Here is a 19472-nt window from a genome sequence, read left to right on the forward strand (position 1 = left end):
TCTTCAGGGAGAATAACATCACTCTTTTGGACCATCCTGCATGTTCCCCTCATTTAAATCCCATAGAGAACATTTGGAGATGGATGGCAGGGGAAGTTTATAAAAATGGCCATCAGTTCCAGACAGTTGATGCCCTTCGAGAAGCCATCTTCACCACTTGGAGCAATGTTCCCACTAGCCTCCTGGAAACACTCGCATCAAGCATGCCCAAAGCAATTTTTGAAGTGATTAACAAGAATGGTGGAGCTACTCATTACTGAGTCCTACTGAGAACATTTTTTGTTCTGGTTTGGAGAGTTTTTTGTTATTTTTTGAGCGATGGTCTTAAACTTTTGATCAGCTGATAAACAGCCAGTTTCAGTTTAATTGTTGTTTTCAATAAATTTTTGCATATTGTAGCTCTACTTAAAACATCATTAAGATCCAAATGTGCAAAATAGCATATTTTGTGCAATGGAAAAGAAAGAGCAAAAATTCTAGCAATTTTTCAACTGGTCTTATGATTTTGATCAGGAGTGTATTTCAATGTGGAAGTCAACTTCGTCCAGTAACAGAAGTAGATCAAGTTTAATTTGCGTAGAATGAATCGATAAGAACTTGGGAGTAAAATAAAAAGTAGGGGCCGTGCAGAGTAGGGCTTTGGAAACTCAGGGCCATGGTTTGTTTGTCTCTGCAGACAAAAATAAACTGTAAGCTAGGTGCTGGAGGGACGAGTCTGCTTGAATTTGATATTCCTTCAGGGAAGGTGTAGTACAATTTTTTTTCCCGCTGAATCTTTATTTTCTTCACCTTCATTTGAGACAACTGTATGCTTCTAACTTTGTGGCAGCAGTTTGAGTAAAAGCCATTTTTGTTCCCACATGATCATGCTGCAGCAAAGCATCGTGGACAATAAAGCGTACTTGATTACTTATACCTTCCTAAACTGCTATAAAATAAGTGGTTTAAGGTTGTCTATAAATGTATATGCATATAAACGTAAGTAATGTCAGTAATTAAGCATATTTAATGATTTTCACAATAACGTCACTCGTGTTTTATTAGATATTCAATACTTTTCCACTCTACGTAAATTCGCCATTTTTGAATTGTTGGTCGTCGCTAGTTAGAACTAGACGGCGAACTCCGATATCTAGCTTCACTGATTAGACAACGATTAGATAGCGACCACATTAGCCTGTAAATTGTAAGTTGCATTTTAAAATCGCTCGCTAGCTAGCTCACACGGCCACTGTTTTTTTTTTTTTACCATCACTCTATATTTGTTTTTAATCACACTATAACTATACTACTATTACTACTGTATTTACAATGAATTAATAGTTGTAGTCCATCAATCATGTGATTCCTCCAAGAGATCCTGAGCCAACTGAAGTCAGTCCTCTGCCACACCACACATCTCTCTAGGGTCATTCAAAAGCTGCGATCCAGTATGGAAAAGTAAAATGCAACAAAATGTCACGGCCTGTATGTATGCTTGCGTGACAGTTTGGTTATTTTACCGTTTTGTGCATTAGTTTTGGTTTCATGCTCTTATTTTGTATTTACTTCCTGTTCTGTTTAGTTCATTTTCCCTTCGCCTTTACGTTCTTGTTGCAACGCATCTGCTCCTCATTTCTGTGTGATTATTTAGTTCAGCCTTTGGCGTCAGTCCTGCGTTGGTGCATTGAGCATTTTATGTGCATTTTCTGTGCCTTTATGCCAGTCAGTTGCTGGATCCTTGTTGTTACTTTACGTAGCATAATTAGAAAATACGTTTTTCCTGCACTTGGTCATCATCTGTGCATCCCGGGGGTGTCGCCGGCATTACCACCGTGCCTCGCCGTGACACAGAATGCCATTCTGGACTTTCTTACAAAGCAATCTGAGAGAGACCATCGACAACAGGAGGAGAGCGAGGCCAAAACATGGAGGTTTTTAAACCTTAAAATAATGCTTGATAAGGTTTATACATTCGTTAGTCATAAAATGTATTATTTCATACTTATATTTGATACATTTTCTATTTTTATAAATGTTACAATGCTGGTTGTAAGCTGTTATTTATCAGAGATGTTTGTTGTTTGGCAATAAATGCCACAGTTTATAAAAATGTGTTCCTTTTTAAATACAAAAAAAGGTGTTCTGAGGTAGGCTATATAAGAATGAAATAATGTAGAAATGTGTGCACCTTACTTTATGGTAGGAAACATTTACTATGAACAATCTGCCTCAGTCACAGCCACAAAATGTTTACAACGGAGTACATACTGTTACCTGCCAAAAGATAGACACAGCACAAAGTCTGTTCAGCTCCTTTAAAATAACAGCTGAGTGCAATGAGGTGGGCGAAATGTATGAGCCACAGCTTTGGCCAGAAGGCGCTTTTGTGTGCGGTTTCTATGAGGCGCATAAGCCCGAGGCTACTCGAGGGCCAGTGGATGTAAAACCACTTGCTGCTGCAAGGAATGTGCGTGTGCCTGAGATGGTGGCATCTGCTGCAATGTAGATATGACTGTGACTCATGGCTATTACAGTTGTGTCATACTGTATAACCCACGTGGCTCGTGCCTCGGACAGAGTGCTGGGGACAAAGCTGGATGCATTGTGATTGACAAGCTCCTCGAGATTGCTGACATCCTGTGTATGTTTCAAGACAATAAGTTTGTTCTCTCTATCAAGGTATTGCTGCCAGTAGATAGCTATACATACAAGTACTCTATACTAGTGAAGCATGGCATACAACATCTTGGCTGGATGACTGTTTATGTACATCCGATGCCCATGATCGTCTGGAGAAAGTTGAGATTTTGTATAATCTGGTTACAACAGACCACACACCTTTCTCCATGACTTTAAATGCTGACAGTTTACCTGATCTGACAAGTTGTGATAATCATGAGCAAAGTGGGAAATTAGATTGGTCAAGGCTTACAGAAGCTAATTTCTGCCATTACAATTGGCTGACTGGTAAGAGCCTAAGCAATACTGATATACCTCTCGAGCCTATTTTGTGTGGCGACATTAACTGTAAGAACCAAAAGCGGAATGTTTTATCATGTATGATAAAATTTAAAATTGCTTAAATAAGGGCAGTAAATCATTCTGCCAAAAAACTTTATGTCGAGGCCAAAGAAGCTTTTAAAAACTGGGTTCTCTCCGGAAAGGTTGGGCATGGTCTGGAGTGGGAACAGATAAAGCATGCAAATGCTAGATTTGAATATGCTGCACGGTTTATTAAGACATGAGCAAGCCATGAGGGTGAACTCTATGGCCAAAAAGCTTCAGAAAAATAATGTCTATGAATTCTGGAAAGAAGTTAAGGTTATTATTAACCGTAAGATGTGCCTGCCATCTAATATTGATGGGGTAATGGGGGTTGAACACATTGCTGAACTTTGGAGAAAACATTATCAGGATATTTTTAACTGTGTTAAGAGTGATGAAGTAAATGTTGGTGATGTCTCTTACAATAATGCTGTGGCTATCAGACCTGATTGTGTATCAAGCCACTAAGCAATTGGCAGTAAAAGCATGTGGCCTTGACCAAATAACAGAACATGTGAAATAAGCAAGCAATAGAATCTCAGTCTTGCTTTATGTGTTTTTCTGGATTGTTAATGCATGGCATACTGCCTGATTCTATGTTGTCCATTTTATTAGTGCCGGTAGTCAAAGACAAAACTGGCAAAATATCCAGCATTGAAAATTACAGGCCAGTTGCTCTGGCTATTGTACTATCCAAAGTATCGGAACGAATACTTTTGGATAGGCTTCAAGAATAAATAAGAACCACTGACAATCAATTTGGTTTTAAAAATAAACACAGCACAGACTTGTGTGTATATGCACTGAAGGAAATAGTCAAGTATAGAAGACAGAACACTATGATGTTGATGTGTTTTCTGGATGCATCCAAAGCATTTGATCGAGTAAATCATGGCAAATTGTTTGTCAAACTACAAGAGCGAGGGGTTCCTCCATATTTGATAAGGATTGTACACTTTTGGTATACACATCAAACCATTCAAACTAGACGAGGCAAGAGTATATCTTCATCCTTCCGAGTGACTAATGGGGTCCGACAAGGTGGAATACTGTCACCTGCTCTTTTCACTTTGTATATGGACGATCTCTCCAAAAAATTGAAAGCGTGTAAGACTGGATGCATGGTGGCGAAGAGCTTCATGAATCATTTGTTGTGTGCTTATGACTTAGTCATTGTGTCTCCTCACAGTGCTGGCTTACAGCCCCTTCCCTGCTTTTGCATATTGTACTGTAGCTCTACTTTTGACCAGCTGATAAACAGCCTATTTCAGTTTAATTGTTGTTTTCAATAAATCGCTTTTTCAAAGTGCTTTTTGTCTGACTCCCCCTTCTTGCTTTTGCGTGTTGTAGCTCTACTTAAAATCTCATTAAGATCCAAATGTGCAAAGTTTTGGGAACGTTCTGGTAACCAAAAATGGCTAGCTGAGTGGGCCAATTAAAACAAAATGCAGTTTTCTAATTTCACAGTTAATTCACACTCACAAGGTGAGAGGAAAAAAGTAACATAAAAAAAAAAATAGTGCACACTCGTCTGCCAGATCTGGTGGCACACTGCCCTCACGTGCCCCCCACCTATCTAGCCCGGTAATTGGCCTCATCGTATGACGTCACAAAGCCGCTACAGTTAATCCTTCCTTCCACAGACCAGAGGGGCAGGGGTTGCACATTTCCGTTCGTATTTGTGTACCAGTGCGTTGCAGCAGCAGTACGTGTGCCGTACCGTATTGTATAGAGGCGTGTCTGGCCTCATCTGAATGCTTATATTAGCGAGTCGCGCTGCATTGCGCCTCGGCGCTCCACTCCTCCATTGCTCCGCGTCACAGCCCGCTAGCATGTCACAGCTCTGTGCCCGGCAGGACGTGTTCAACAAGCCCAAGGTACGTCAACTTCGCCCATGATGACGTCTGAGCGCGGAGCTCTTCCAGACAAGCGCGCTTTTTCTCCCTGCCTTTAATGCCAAACGATTGAAATGGTTCAGAAGATGAAATAACATGCTCTGTGTGTTTTTCATTGTTATTACAACGAAGCACCCGCAAATACGGGTGTTTCGTTGTAATAACATTTAAGATATGTCTATGTTTAAAGAAAAGTACAACATTTAAGACATTTGTCTGAAATGTACTTTTCTTTTAACAAACGCACTTCATTGTTCAGCTTCTTTAGGGGCAATGGTCTTGCTTGAAACGTGTTTTTCATAGAATGTATTCACTTAAAGTTGTATTATTCATAGGGGTTATATTTGATCATGACACAAAAATTGTGATATCTTCTATTTCCTACGAGTAGCGAGGCTTTCATTGTGCATGTGCCCTTTGGAGTGCGTCAACTGCGCATGCTCAGCTGCCTGACTATGAGAGTGGACAAGTGTAAAATGACAAACCTGCTGGAGGCACCATTGCAGAGTTAAACTCATTAAATATAAATTAGCTGGTGTGGGACTAATACTGTCCTTGGGTCATCATCCATCCTTCATGTTGTCATCCTGTTACAATATGGGCTCATAGCTTTCACTGACAAGGATGCAAGGATGAAGAGCTTTTTTAAATTTCAATTTGGCTACACCATGGGGCAAAATAATAGAAACAGCTCACGGCATTATGCAGCGCAGTTGCACGTCACCGCAAACTTCCGCAACAATGATAACGTTAAATGAATACCTGTCTGAGAATTATTATAAATGTAAAGGGATATATTTTTGATACATCTCTTGTATTGGATCTCAGTAGATTGTGCAGGTGTACCCAATAAAGTGGCCAGAGTGTGTGTGTGAGCGTGAACTTAGATGGCTGTCCATGTCACCTGTTGTGATAAATCACAGCTGTCAGCACAAAGGAAGGACACCTGTCCTCCCCGACTCCTAGCTTACTCTCCCGACCTTTTCACTGCTTGTTCCTTACACCTCTACTGTGTGTCAGCCATCAAAATACTGCTCTAAGGGACAATAGAATATACAGTAAGATTACAATTTATTATTAATATCTGCTTATTTCTATTTATTATCTCTTTCTTGTCCACAGGTTGAGCTCCATGTCCACCTTGATGGAGCCATCCGGGTAGAAACAATTCTTGATGTTGCTAGGTAAATGGGTTTTTACTGAAACACTTCAGTTCCTTTACTCTCCATATAACAATTCCCAGTCAAAAAGTGTTTATCTTGAATAATGCGCTGTAACATCTCAAAAAAATTGGTCCAAAAGCAAGTGCGGAAAAGTGCTGCATGTACAGCAACAGAAAGGAAAAGGTTTGAGTTGTAGATAAGAAACATCCCCACCTGAACTTTGGCTTCCTCTGCCTGTTTTGTCACATGCAATATTGTGCCATAACATCCAAAAGGGGAAAAAGTAGAAATAAACACCGAATAATAACTTAAAAGACAATCCCTGAAATAATGTGGTGAGAATGAAATTGTTCTGCAGTATTACACTTCCTGTCTTCATATGATTAATAATATATTGCTGCCGCGTATAATTTAGCATCCATTGCTGGTTTAACTGGACTTGTAAGACCACACTTGTTGCAACATGTTAAAAATAAAAGTAGCACTTTGCTGTTGCTGTCTGTTGGTTTGTGATGGGTAAGTATTGAACAGTGAGCATTCAAAAACATACCAGGTGGAAATGAGGCTCCAAATGTATGATAGTTATTGCACTTTCTTTCAACTCCTGATTGGTGGAGACTTGAGCTTTTTTTTTTACTTTTTGAACTTTCTGATTTCATGCTGGAGAATATTCTAAAAGTTTTGTATTGTAATAACGTGGCTACATGGATGCCATCATCTGGCTGCAAAACAAAATGACCTGTGGACGTGAATAAAGCCGATAAAAACCGATACCGTCTGCTTGTCCTTGCAGGAGACGTGGCATCACTCTGCCAGTCAGCACGGTGGAGGAGCTGAGGCAGATTATTATAATCCAAAAGCCGGCAACGCTTACGGAGTTCCTGGGAAAGTTTGCAGAGTACATGCACGTCATTGCGTAAGTGGTTACGTGGTGCCTCTGTTGATTTCATGACGAGACTGCACATTTTTGAGTGGCCTTTTATTGTGGCCAGCCTAAGGCACACCTGTGCAATCATCATGCTGTGTAAACAGCATCTTGATAGGCCACAGGTGGATGGATTATCTGGGCAAAGTGCCCACTAGCGCAGATTTAGACATATTTGTGAATAATATTTGAGAGAAATAGTCCATTTGTGTGCATGGAAAAAGTTTTCGATCTTTAAGTTTAGCTCATGAAAGATGGGAGCAAAAACAAAAGTGTATTCCATGATGAAGCGTGATGCGTTTCCTCAGCATTCCTTGAGTGAGACTGGTGTGTTCAAGAGTCAGGCTCCACCTCCTTAGTGTTCGTAGGGTGGGTCAAAGTTCATTCATGAAGATTGTTGTCGTGTATGTGCCTGCATAATGCCTTTATCAACAGGGATGTTGTGGATACAGCAGGATTATGGGATGTGGGAAGGGAGCTGACTTCAAATTACATACAGCACAAGCCTTGGCCTGCAGCAACTAATTAATTCAATCACCATGGCAACCAAAGACGTTTCCCTGTGGGATCACTCCGTCTCAGGGCTGAAATGTTCAGACCAAGCGGTGAAAGCTCACAACAATGGGATGTTGCCATGTTGAATGGACTCTTGTGTGTTGAGGCTCCTGAGCCTCAGTGTGGATGTAGGGAACATGCTAGCTGGGTATCGCTCATGTGGAAATGCTGTGTGAGCTTGTGGATGTTGTGCATTTGGAGCCGCATTGAGAGAATGCAGTGGAAATGCTGGAAGCTCGTTTGCTCCCCATCATGTGATGCGACACAAATGAGATTGTAAACATACATCGTGTAAACGCTGTGTGTCCCCTCATAAATAAACATACGTCTGTCAAGTAAGCTGACATGGCTAAGGCTTGTTCTTTATAATCTTTGGCCTTGCCTTCCCACTTGCATCACTAATGATACCACTAATAGATTGGCATGCTATCCGCACTAACAGCACTAAAATGAAACATTCTTAATGTGCCCCCAACAGGAATAAAAAGGCAATAGTACAAAAAACATATTATGTGTGCGAGGAACATGTTGACATTTTGTATTTGAATTGCATGTAATGTAATGTAGTTGATATGTAAATGTAAACAACTGTTGCCACGAGGGCGTCACCGTCTACATGTACATGGCAGCTATCACCATCACGACCAAATGATAAATGCTGAGGAGGAGTTCAAACAAACATCAGTGTTATCACATGGTGAACACCTTCAATGGCTCATTACATTTCGAAAGCAGTAGCAGATGTTTTTTTTGAGTCAGTGAGATAAAGTTTATCAGCACCGAAGGGCAAAGTCGTTTTATTGTGTTGTTCTTTTTTGTCAGTGGAGACCGAGATGCCATAAAGAGGATAGCCTATGAGTTTGTGGAGGACAAAGCGAAGGAAGGGGTGATTTACGTGGAGGTCAGATATAGTCCACATCTTCTAGCCAACACTAAAGTGAAGCCCATCCAATGGAACCAGGCAGAGTATGTCCTAACTTCAAAACCTCATTATTGCAAAGTTGATATCAAAGCTAAGTTTTTTTTTTGTTTTTTTTTTAATATTGCTCTTTATTTCAGGGGCAACGTGAGTCCAGATGAGGTGGTACGACTCGTCAACGAGGGCCTCAGCGAGGGGGAGAGGGCCTTCCATGTCAAAGCCAGGTCCATTCTATGCTGCATGCGCCACATGCCAAGTAATGAACTGCTCATGCTTCTATCTGCCCAAAACGCATTGACAGATCTCCTGCACTGGACAGTGCTGATTAGATTAGCACCGCACAGCTCAAAAGTTACTTACACTATTGCTCAGCTCAGGAGGACACCACCATGTAGTGACAAAATACACGACTGTATGTATGTTTTTGTGTAAGCCAACTCATCTACGTCTGAACTGCTGCACACAAAAGGGTGAAAATGTAGCAAAATGTGCGCGTTTACCGTGCTGCCTACGCTATTTTTTTCTGACAAATAGGTTGACACTATTGTTAAACCCCCAATTTTGACCGCATAAGTCGGATTGACCTGAAATTTCTCATATAGCTCAATGCGCTTTTCAACACACCCACACTGTGACTTTAGTGTGTTAAGCGGATTCACCATCATATTGGGACCACACCGTTATAGGGCTGACAATCGCATCTGTAAAATTTGAGCAAGACTGGTTGAAAAACATCGAGCAAAATGTCTTTGCAGCAGCACACGTGGGACTTAGCAACTAATTGCAGATCCATTTGTCTGATGATTATAAAACTGTGAGGGCTCCTGCAATGGCCTCCTCAAACGGTTCCCACAAAATTGGATGCATAGAATTAATTAGTTATTCATCTGACCAAGACATGTTGAAAATATTATGCTTCCAACTCTGTGGGAACAGTTTTAGATGTAAAAGGCGCAAGAAAATCAACAGAAGTTTATTGTTGTGCAAAAATGAACATAAAACTGGAAACATGAGCAATAGTTCATACCGTATACGATAAGTACATGTGAACTCTACTTGGTTCATGCAGCTGCTTCCTGTCCAACAGCAGAGCCAAATCTGCCTTTTTAGTGTCTTCCGCCTCAGTGTCTGGTTTAGTCATTATACGAAGCAGCGGTGTCATTCCATGATGACCTGTGGTCTTGTACTTTGTATATGGTATGCTGTGCAGTATGGTGTCATCCCTTTTTTACTTCGTTTTGCAGATTTGAGCAATATTTGTATAATAAATGCAGTATTTTAAATTGTGTTTATTATATATTCCTTCATTGCTTTGTTGTAGAAAATTGTATACAACAACTGTTGGCTCTTGTATCTCGATACCACCAGCCAGTGGTTAGCAATGATAAGATAGGCAAGACTTGGGCATAACGTGTGGGCAACACAATTCAACAACCACTACACCAGAGGTGTCCAATGTGTGGCCCGGGGACCCTTTGCCACACGCGATTTGTTTTTTATTGGTCTGCAGCAATGACGAAATAAATTGAAACAACAAAAATGTGAAAAATAGAGCAAAAAGGCACAATGTGAAGACAGAAAGCTGGAATGTTGATACTAGTAGCTAATAATAACACAAAGCTTTGCCTTGAAGTAAAGCATTTTTCTTAGCCTTTTTACAAAATTTAAAAAAATGTATAAAAATGTGCGTCTTTTGATTTTTCAGGATGCAACCCTTCGTGGATAAAGTTTGACACCCCTGTGTTACCATGAGTTATAGTAAATATAGGGTATGCAGTGTTTTTAGCATTTTCCTCAGCTGCATTTGTACATCATCTAAAGGTTAGACAACTTGCTTATACGCTCAAAAAAACAAAAACAGAACCGCAACACTTTTGTTTTTGCTCCCATCTTTCATGAGTTGAACTCAAACCTTTCAAACCTTTGTTATGTACACAAAAGGCCTATTACTTGCAAATATTGTTGACAAATCTGTTTAATCTGTCAAGATGCTCAGTAGACAGCATGATTGTTGTACAGGTGTGCCTTTGGCTGGCCACAATAAAAGGCCATTCCAAAATGTGCACATTTATGACACAGCACAATAGCACAGATGCTGCAAGTGCTGAGGGAGGGTGCAATAGGCATGCTGATTGCATAAAGTAAAAGTGCACATTTTGGAGTAGCTTTTCTGTGGCCAGCTGAAGGCACACCGGTGCAATAATCATGCTGTCTAATCAGCATCTTCACCTGTGAGGCGGATGGATTCTCTTGGCAAATGAGAAGTGTAATGCAGATTTAGACAGAATTGTCAACAATATTTGAGAGAAAGAGGTCTTTTGTGTACTGTTTATAGAAGAGTTTTCGATCTTTGAGTTTTTGATAATACAAAAATGTTGGGTTCCTATTTTTGTTGGGTGGAGTTTGCAGCAATTAGTAGCAATAAAACCCCACCAAGATCAATGGAATGGTGTCATCCTTCTATATCATTCTACAGCCACCAGCCGTAAGGTAACATTTGAGACGTCTAACCCACAACAGTAGAATGTCTCAAAGTTAACGCATGCTTTTTCTGTCCATATTAAGAGATAATGCATCCTGATCTACCTGATGTGAAATGTGTTTCATGCTTGCAGGCTGGTCTGCAGAGGTCGTGGAGCTGTGTAAGAAGTTTCGCCATGAGGGCGTGGTTGCCATCGACCTGGCGGGTGATGAATCACTCAACTGTGAATCCTATGCAGGACACCGCAAGGCCTATGAGGTGAGCATCTGCCTCAAGAAATATGGACGTAATATACGGCGCCGTCAACATATTTAAATATGCAGGCTATTGGTTGCCATGCAGGATACGTTTTCATGGCTGGCCTCATGTCAGTAATCTCTGGTAAAGTTCACCTCATTGTAGGCAATACAACCATGCCAGCAGTACATTTACATGTTGCACAGCTGTCGGCTTGAGCTTTAGCATGTTTGCACTTCAACTTGGTCCATCCTCTGATCAATGCAGGCTTGTGTTGACCTTGTTGCCCTATGACACATTTTCAGTTACCACGCAGACCTGCCTGTCAAATACGCTGAGGGGAACCTCTGATTCATCGAGGAGGTGCAAAGGTGGAGGCTTATTCTATGTGTAACGTTATCTCACTGTGATAATGAAATCGCAGTAAAACTAATCACAAGCCAGAATAGGCAAATAACCCGTCTGTCATTAATAAACATCAGAGCCCTGCCCACTGTGGCGTCCTAGTGAGATTTTATATGGCGCTCCCCTCCGTCAGTGATTTACATAAGCTTAAAAGAAATGCAATGACATTGTTTTCTTTCATTTTTAGGATAACCTGCCATCCAAATTACATGTTAACAAATTACAAATGAATACCAAATCATTTGAACTGCAATATAAATACATGAAAAATAAAAATCCTGCAAAAAAGTGACAAAAATGATAATAGTAATAAATTATAAATACAACAATCGACATGAAACAATTTAAATAGCCACACAGTTACACACAATAACTCTCGAGGAAAAGGCTTCTTGAGACGTCATCTGTACTTCTGTGCCCACTCTTACTGTATTTAAGGCCTAAGCTACCAGCACTTATTAGTTTGCTGACGAAGCTCTTCGGATGAGGAGCGAAACGTCCGACACCTTCTACACAGAAGTACAGATGACGTCTCAAGAAGCCTTTTCCTCGATGGACAACTCCTGTACGACTGAGAGCCTACACAGACACACAATAACTCTGTAAATTATATGTAACTATATATTACATATAAGCTACATTTACACTATGCAATAATTTTATACAAAAACAAATAACCATCTACAAAAGCTATGTAAAATACCTACAGTATATACAACTGTATGCAAAACTATGTACAAAATGTATTTTTCATCTGTAGTAATATTAATTGGCATGGCTTTACATTTCAGTCAATGTGAGCTTTTTCATTTAAGAGTTTATAGTGGTAACTGTAATAAAAAAAAATGGTAATTTTTTTTTATTGAAGGTGATTTTTATTCCCGATTTTATGGTGCCCCCTGAAACGGGGGTGGGGTGGGGGGGTCGGGGGGGGGGGTGCTACATTGCCTAATTGACCAGCCTGTGCATTATTGTGCAAATGTACTTTTAGGCATTAAGTATTTAAACACATCATCTACAAGGAAGACTAACAGAACAGAGACCACTCAATATAGTTCTTTAGGTTTGGTCAAAAGGTAATGTGTTTAAAATGTTTTATTACAGTTTTTAAAATGAGCTATGTTTCCTCAAGAACATGTTTAAGGTGGTAAATATTCTGTGATGTGATTGATGTAATGATGGCCAACATTAAATAAGTGCTAATGATATTTTGTCAGTGTATATTACACCGTGTATACACAGTAGGAGTATAGCCTGTGTGCTGCTTGCTGTGGTTGCGATGGATGGTTATGCTTAAAATATTTGAATTGTGTTGACAGACGTGTTCTTGACTGGCTCAAAATTGGTTTCTCAACTCCTATAACAGGTTGTCAGATATCGGAGCACAAAGAAATAGTTGAACCAGCATTGGATCTCCTTGACAAAAGGAGGTGATTATGATGATTATTAAGTCAGCACAATATTACAACTGTTGTCAGTGTGCAGACATTCACAGCGAGCAGCTGACCTCAGGATATACGTTTAGTTTTAGCTCCTCTTGCCAACAATGCACAGGACCTGTGCTTGCAGAAGTGTGACGTATTCTCTCATGGATTTGACTTTTTTGTTAACAGGAAGCAGTACGTTGTGGGATCCACCGTACAGTTCATGCAGGGGAGGTGGGCCCGGCCTCTGTGGTGAAGGAGGTAAGACGATAATGTGAGACATTCCTGACAGAGGTGGAAGACACATTAATGAAGACACGCTATAGTGACAAAAGTATTTGGCCATGTTTTCAACAATGCAGCAGTGTACAAAGTAGAGACGTTTACATGGATGTAATATGTATGTATAGTGATGAACGTGCACAGTTCTACCAGGGAACAGAGAAATACACACTCCACATTGCCACATTCTGCTGACATGTATCTGATGGAGAAGATTCTGTGACTTCTCATAGGCCCTGTCTGATATTTTTAGGCTGTAGATGTGCTGAAGGCTGAACGAGTAGGCCATGGTTACAGGACCCTGGAGGACCAAGAGCTGTACAAACAACTATTAGCTCAAAATATGCACTTTGAGGTGAGGAGTTGTCATGTATTTCCCAAGCCAAGAGCACACACTCATGCATGACACAACCATGTAGCCATACGCTGCCCTCCAGTGGAGACTAAGAGGACTGTCCTACCTTTGCTTCTCTGGTTTCAGTTGTGTCCACTCTCTAGTAAGATAACAGGTGCCTGCACTGCAGATTTCACCCAGCATCCTGTCATCACGTAAGCTTTTCTTTCATTTGGTTTGACAGTAAGGGAGCATGAAAGTCAGTGTTGGGAGTAACACAATTACGGTACATTGTTTTTTGCCATGGAAGTCAGTACTAATGACATCCTCCTAATACTGTTAGAGGTGTGACGAGATCTTGCGAGATTAAAATGTGACAAGATTTCTATTTTGGAGAAAACATGTCTCGCAAAAACAGGGCAGCCAGAAGCCAATTTGACTGAACTACTACTATGAATGATAATACCTGTAATATAATGTAGAAGTGGCAGTGTGCAAGGCATATTGGAACTGCACATGAAGTGCTTTACGCACATCTTGCAATCCAACCTACCTCGGTGTTTCCAGCGTCAGCGAGTGATGTGTGACAGTTTTTTCCATCGGAGTTGAACAGCTGTGGCGCTGTGTTCATGTCCAACCGGAAGCTGTAGTAATTATACATTTGATCAAAGTTACTTAAGATTTGTCGGATCAAAACAATGTAATCACAGAGCGGTTCTATTTATGCTCGTTACATTTGGCTGAGCGCCAACTTTACAAGCACCAGGGATCATTGGACACGGTGGCTATATTTAGCGAGTATGGGTTTCACATTAAACGTGAAAGACAGGAAGTGTTTCTTGTGTTGTGCATTTATTTGGTAGTTAAATACAAGCGGTCAACAAAGATGAAGTATCCGCTCTGATGGCAAGCGGGAGTGGAACGCCACCTCCGATTGATTGTGTAGAAGTATCACCGTGCAATGCAATCCCTCGTTTATCACAGTTAATTGGTTGTGTGAATTTCCGCAAAGTAGGATGCCTTACTTATGAATGGAATATTTTCACAAAACCATGATTAATCTGATTAAAAATGTTAATCATTTGACAGCCCTAATAACAGAAAATAAGACATATCAGGCATAAATAAGACATAACTAAAAGGGATAGTTCGGATTTGTTGACATGAAGCTTGTTGACATCAGCAGTGTGCTACACCAACAGTGACTTACCTCTCCAATTGGTCCCGTGAGTCCAGTTCTGGTCTCAGATCCGTGACGAGGAACATAGTTCCGCTTAGTTGCTGGGGCCATTTAAGTAGAGAGTTTGGCTTCCCAAAACAATATGCATTCAAAATTTACATCATAAAAATGCCTTCTCAAAAAATTATACCTATAAATTAGACATATTTGTCTCCCGTTGCACTGTTGCCTGTCCATTCGAGTGTATGTGATGAAGACGCTCGTGGCAATGCCGCTCTTCTTCTGCGACCGAACGTCGCGGCCATCTTGTTTACGTATGTGTTACACAGCGGAAGAAGATGCCAAATATTTTACAATTTTGAAATAACGTGAAGAAACCATATGCAGTATATGCGCTCATTTGTTGTTGTGACATGCAGTTTCAGGAAGGACAAAGCCAACTACTCCCTAAATACTGACGATCCGTTGATCTTCAACTCCACCCTGAACCTGGACTACAGTATCGCAGAGGAGCACATGGGCTTTACTGAGGAGGAATTTAGGAGACTGGTGAGGTCAAATGCAAAGCTGTTTTCATTCACGGCACAATTTGCCACCTTCTCAGTGCAACGTTTGCCTGAGGCAGTATGGATGTAAACAATGGACTACAATTTAAGTGTGAGCAGTTCAACACCTCATTATTTCCAAGGACAAAAATGTACGTTTCAGTACAAACACGTTGAATTTAAAATGTAACCTTTAAACTTGAATAAGTTCAAACTAACATTTGGCAAAATCTAAGCATCAGAAATTTAAACGGTCACTGACATGATTTTGCAACTTTGCTTAAATATGTTATATATTGTTACTAATTATATTGTACATTGTACATTTTTGGAAAGTGAATGGTAAATTTGCAAAAATTACATTTGTAGTTCATGGTTCCACCTATGACGAACTTGTCGCAACCGTTGTCATTGACACAGTCATGTACGGAAGTGACGTCAGCCGAGTAACACCTCTCAGCAACACAAACAGCGCTCTGTCTCACAAACACGGGACAGAGCGTGTTTACAGTGATTATAGCGAAGATTTGAGCCAGGTGTCAATAGTTTTCGAGAAGAAAAGAAGGGAGAAACATTTGGAAATAAAGACAACTTACAGAACGTGGACTTAAGCCTTTAGACATGAAGATGAAGATTGGTCGCCTTCAGAACACAGAATAGTAAGTGTGAATGACTCTGGAGATGGACTTCTTAATGAGCGTAAAGGGTTTATTTAGCTTTTTTTATTGTGTATTTGTGACGCTTTGCTGCAACAGCGAGTTCGTTATGGCTGGCGCCATGAACTATAAATGTCATTTTTGTGAATTTACCATTCGCTTTCAAAAAACGAACAATGTAGAACACAATTGCAAACAATAAATAACATAATTAAGGAAAGTTGATAAATCATGTCAGTGACCTTTTTAAGATTCCTGCCAAAAAAACAGGTCCAATTTTTCACACCACTGTACATACACGTATACAAGGTGGGTCATAAGTGTATATACTGTACATAGGAAAAATAATCATTCATGTCGGACAACCGTTTTTATTGATATAATGTGCTGTATATGATCAGCATTGTTTTGGAAACACATTATTAATACTTGTTTTCCACTGCTGAACTTGCGTTAGCACAGTTGAAGTTATGATTGTAATGGCGTTGGTGTTATGTTCCTTGATGATTTATGTCTAGGGATCCTCCTATCGATCAGCCACCGATCAGTATCAGCCGATTTCCGTGAAAAATCATGTGATCGGCATATGCGGCCATGGTCATTGACACAAGCCCCCGAATAGCTGTTCTCAGCTATGCCTGCCATTAACTAGCAGCTCGTACCCAAATTTTAGCTCGCAGTTCAAAGCAAAAAATCAGCCGAGAGACGGCTTGCATCTAAAAAAAACAAGAAAAACACTCTTTAGTTGGGACACATGCCGAGATACCACCGTACAGTGTGTCCCATAAAAACTTTAAATAGTTGTAAACTAGTTTATTATAATTTGTTCAATTTTCAAAATGTAACAGAATTTACAAAAATAATTTTATTCTTTTGTCCCTGCCTTTTCTCAAAGTGACGTCCCTTCTGCTCCAGACACTGCTGGCAACGCGAAGCAATGGAATCGCGTGCAGATTGTTGCAGATCTCATAGCGTAGACATTATCTTTTAGGTATCCCATCATTTTTAATTTTTTTTTTAAAGAGTCTGGTGGTGTGAGGTCTGTTGAGTGTGGAGGGTAGTCAGGTAGGACAAGATTCCTACTGTACATTAGGAGTGTGAACTGGGAAAATCTGTTTCAAGCCACATTGGATAGGAAAAAAAGGACACTGTTAAATATACACTGTAGAGAAGTGTATACAAATGTCACTTTTGTACAGTGTTTAATAGCGTATGTTATATTTATTACACTCACCCATTGGTTTGTGTGTATTGTTTGATGCTGCTGCTCCATATTACCTGTAAACAGCCTTGCTCTAGTGAGACGGAAAAAAACATCTGATAAACTGGTCCAACTAAGTGCCAATTGAGTTAAACAAACTCAGTACTGCGAATCACCAGCGGTCATTATCATTTACAGCTGAACAAGGTTACACTTGGCATGACAGACTGTTGCAGCAAGTGTATACATTTTTTGGGACACCCTGTATACATGACAATCAAAAAAAAAAATACCGGCAGTGCTTAAGTATCTTCTCGCTTCTCTGGCATCCGTGATAACTCAAATCACTGCGCCAGTAAACACAAATAACTTTGGTCTTGCTGCGAGAGCCATCTGCCGGGGCTTCGAAGCTCAATTTTCCAATCAAAATACCCTTTTCTTTGTCCATTTCTGCATCATATTGGTTCCCGCTTGTGGCTCCGCAGTCACCGCTACTTCCTCAAACTACAGTGTTGGCCGAGGGTCAAACAGGATGTGCACATGTAAGTTGCGCGTCAAAAAAAAAAAAATTGTGGCGTTGAAGGAAACTTCCGTTAACACGTTATCAACGCTTTGACAGCCTTAATATATATATATATATATATATATATATATATATATATACATATATACATATATATATATACCCCGCCTGTTGCCCGAAGTCAGCTGGGATAGGCTCCAGCATGCCCCCGCGACCCTAATGAGGATGAAGCGGTATAGAAAATGGATGGATAGATATATATATATATATATATATATATATATATATACTGTATATATATATGTATGTACTGTATGTATGTGTGTGTATTTACAGAGTATATGTTTTCCTGTCCCGTTTTATAGTAAGAAGTAGATCATTTTAGGACCTTAGGAGTATCAGTGCCGCTTAGTGTTAACTAGGTGGACAAAAAAGGTTTGCAACTCACGCATGTAAACTGAGATTTCACAGAGAGTCAAGGCCTACATGTAAACTGAGTGATTGATCAGTGAAGATATTTTTACTAACTAAAATTGCCTAAATGTGTCCCGTGTGGGCTTGTTTTGTAGAACATCTGTTCCGCTGAGTCTTGCTTCTTGCCAGAGCCAGAAAAGAAGGAGCTGCTGGCCAAACTGTACGAGGCCTATGGGATGATACAGAGCACCGCCTTTTGAAGCCTGACACGATGCTGCTCTGTAACCTTTACCTCCACAGCTGACACAAAAGAATGTCTCGATACTCTTTTGCCTGCTTCTGGGATATATCAAAAATGCCTTTTATATCACTGCTATCACCTCTCATGTCATTTACAAGTAATGTTCATACCTCCATTTGTGGACTTGGATGTGGACTTCCATCTGCTGCTTGGAAAGGTGCGGATTTTTCTACAGTGTTATGCAGTACTTCAAAACTATGCATGCATTCTTGTTTTTATATCGATGAACATGTCAGGCATGCATTTGATGTACAATTACTCAGATCTTGAAGTTGTACAGGAACACTCTGCCAGTCCAAAAGGACAATGTTCTGTATTCAACAAAGGTGGAAATCACATGGTGAAGCGGTATTGAAAGCAGCAAAGAACTTAATAAAAAGGAGATATCATTCACTGTGAAGAGGAGTGAAAGGGATCGAATGTCAGACTTGCCTGTATGTGCTTTTTTTTTTTTACCATCCTGCAGGATTTATCAGGTACAACTATTCAAAACCAAAAGTCTTACATTTGAATTTTAGGTAGCGTACTTCTGTCATAGAGCCACCCGAACAATTGATGTGGGTTTACTTTTCACAATTAACTCTCAATCTCTTGTGGTTTATATATTTATTTAAAAACATTTGCTCAGTAATTTCAATAATAAAAAGCACTTCCATTTATTATACTGCCACATTTAAAACAACACACCTTTGACCAGAATAAAGCTGTGATGAAACCTATTTTCTTGATGCTTCATTTGTCTTCATTGTGAAATATTAAGTCATTGCAGCACAGCCAGACAGTCCATTGCAAGAAGAATTGAGCCAAAAAAGGAGAACCCTCCACAGTTTTGCAGATAAACAGCTGTCATCTTCTGTTTGTGTGTGGTGGAACCAAGGGAACACAGGGGACCATGCTGGGTCGAAATGTAAACGCTGGTTTCAGGTCGCCGCCCAATGTACACAAAAGCTGCATTCAATAATATTTATGTCAGTGGGGCATCTCACCAAGGAGGTGCTGAAGCC

General features: G+C 40.2%; 1 protein-coding gene across 4 annotated transcripts; it reads left to right on the plus strand.

Moving 5' to 3' along the window:
- Positions 1-1645: 1645 nt before the first annotated feature.
- ada (adenosine deaminase) lies at positions 1646-19187 on the plus strand. 4 transcript variants are annotated; one of them, XM_054780573.1, is made up of 11 exons: positions 1646-1913; positions 6045-6106; positions 6879-7001; positions 8388-8531; positions 8625-8740; positions 11100-11224; positions 13222-13293; positions 13568-13669; positions 13796-13863; positions 15248-15377; positions 18323-19187. In XM_054780573.1, exons 1-11 carry the CDS (start codon positions 1908-1910, stop codon positions 18425-18427), a joined length of 1053 nt encoding a protein of 350 aa, XP_054636548.1. In that variant the 5' UTR covers positions 1646-1907; the 3' UTR covers positions 18428-19187. The 4 variants fall into 4 exon arrangements, with proteins under 4 accessions (XP_054636548.1, XP_054636549.1, XP_054636547.1 ...); XM_054780572.1 differs by lacking the exons at positions 1646-1913; positions 18323-19187 and adding exons at positions 4574-4904; positions 16925-18298; XM_054780571.1 differs by lacking the exon at positions 1646-1913 and adding an exon at positions 4576-4904.
- Positions 19188-19472: the final 285 nt, after the last annotated feature.

Source organism: Dunckerocampus dactyliophorus, chromosome 1, assembly GCF_027744805.1.
Source record: "Dunckerocampus dactyliophorus isolate RoL2022-P2 chromosome 1, RoL_Ddac_1.1, whole genome shotgun sequence".
Taxonomy (NCBI): Eukaryota; Metazoa; Chordata; class Actinopteri; order Syngnathiformes; family Syngnathidae; genus Dunckerocampus; species Dunckerocampus dactyliophorus.

Bases quoted from the DNA above. Each gene is read 5' to 3' on its own strand.
- ada (XM_054780571.1), top strand. From the start codon at position 4,782: ATGCTTATATTAGCGAGTCGCGCTGCATTGCGCCTCGGCGCTCCACTC. The intron at 4,905-6,044 runs GTACGTCAACTT...TCTTGTCCACAG, and splicing joins ACGTGTTCAACAAGCCCAAG to GTTGAGCTCCATGTCCACCT. The intron at 13,294-13,567 runs GTAAGACGATAA...TGATATTTTTAG, and splicing joins CGGCCTCTGTGGTGAAGGAG to GCTGTAGATGTGCTGAAGGC.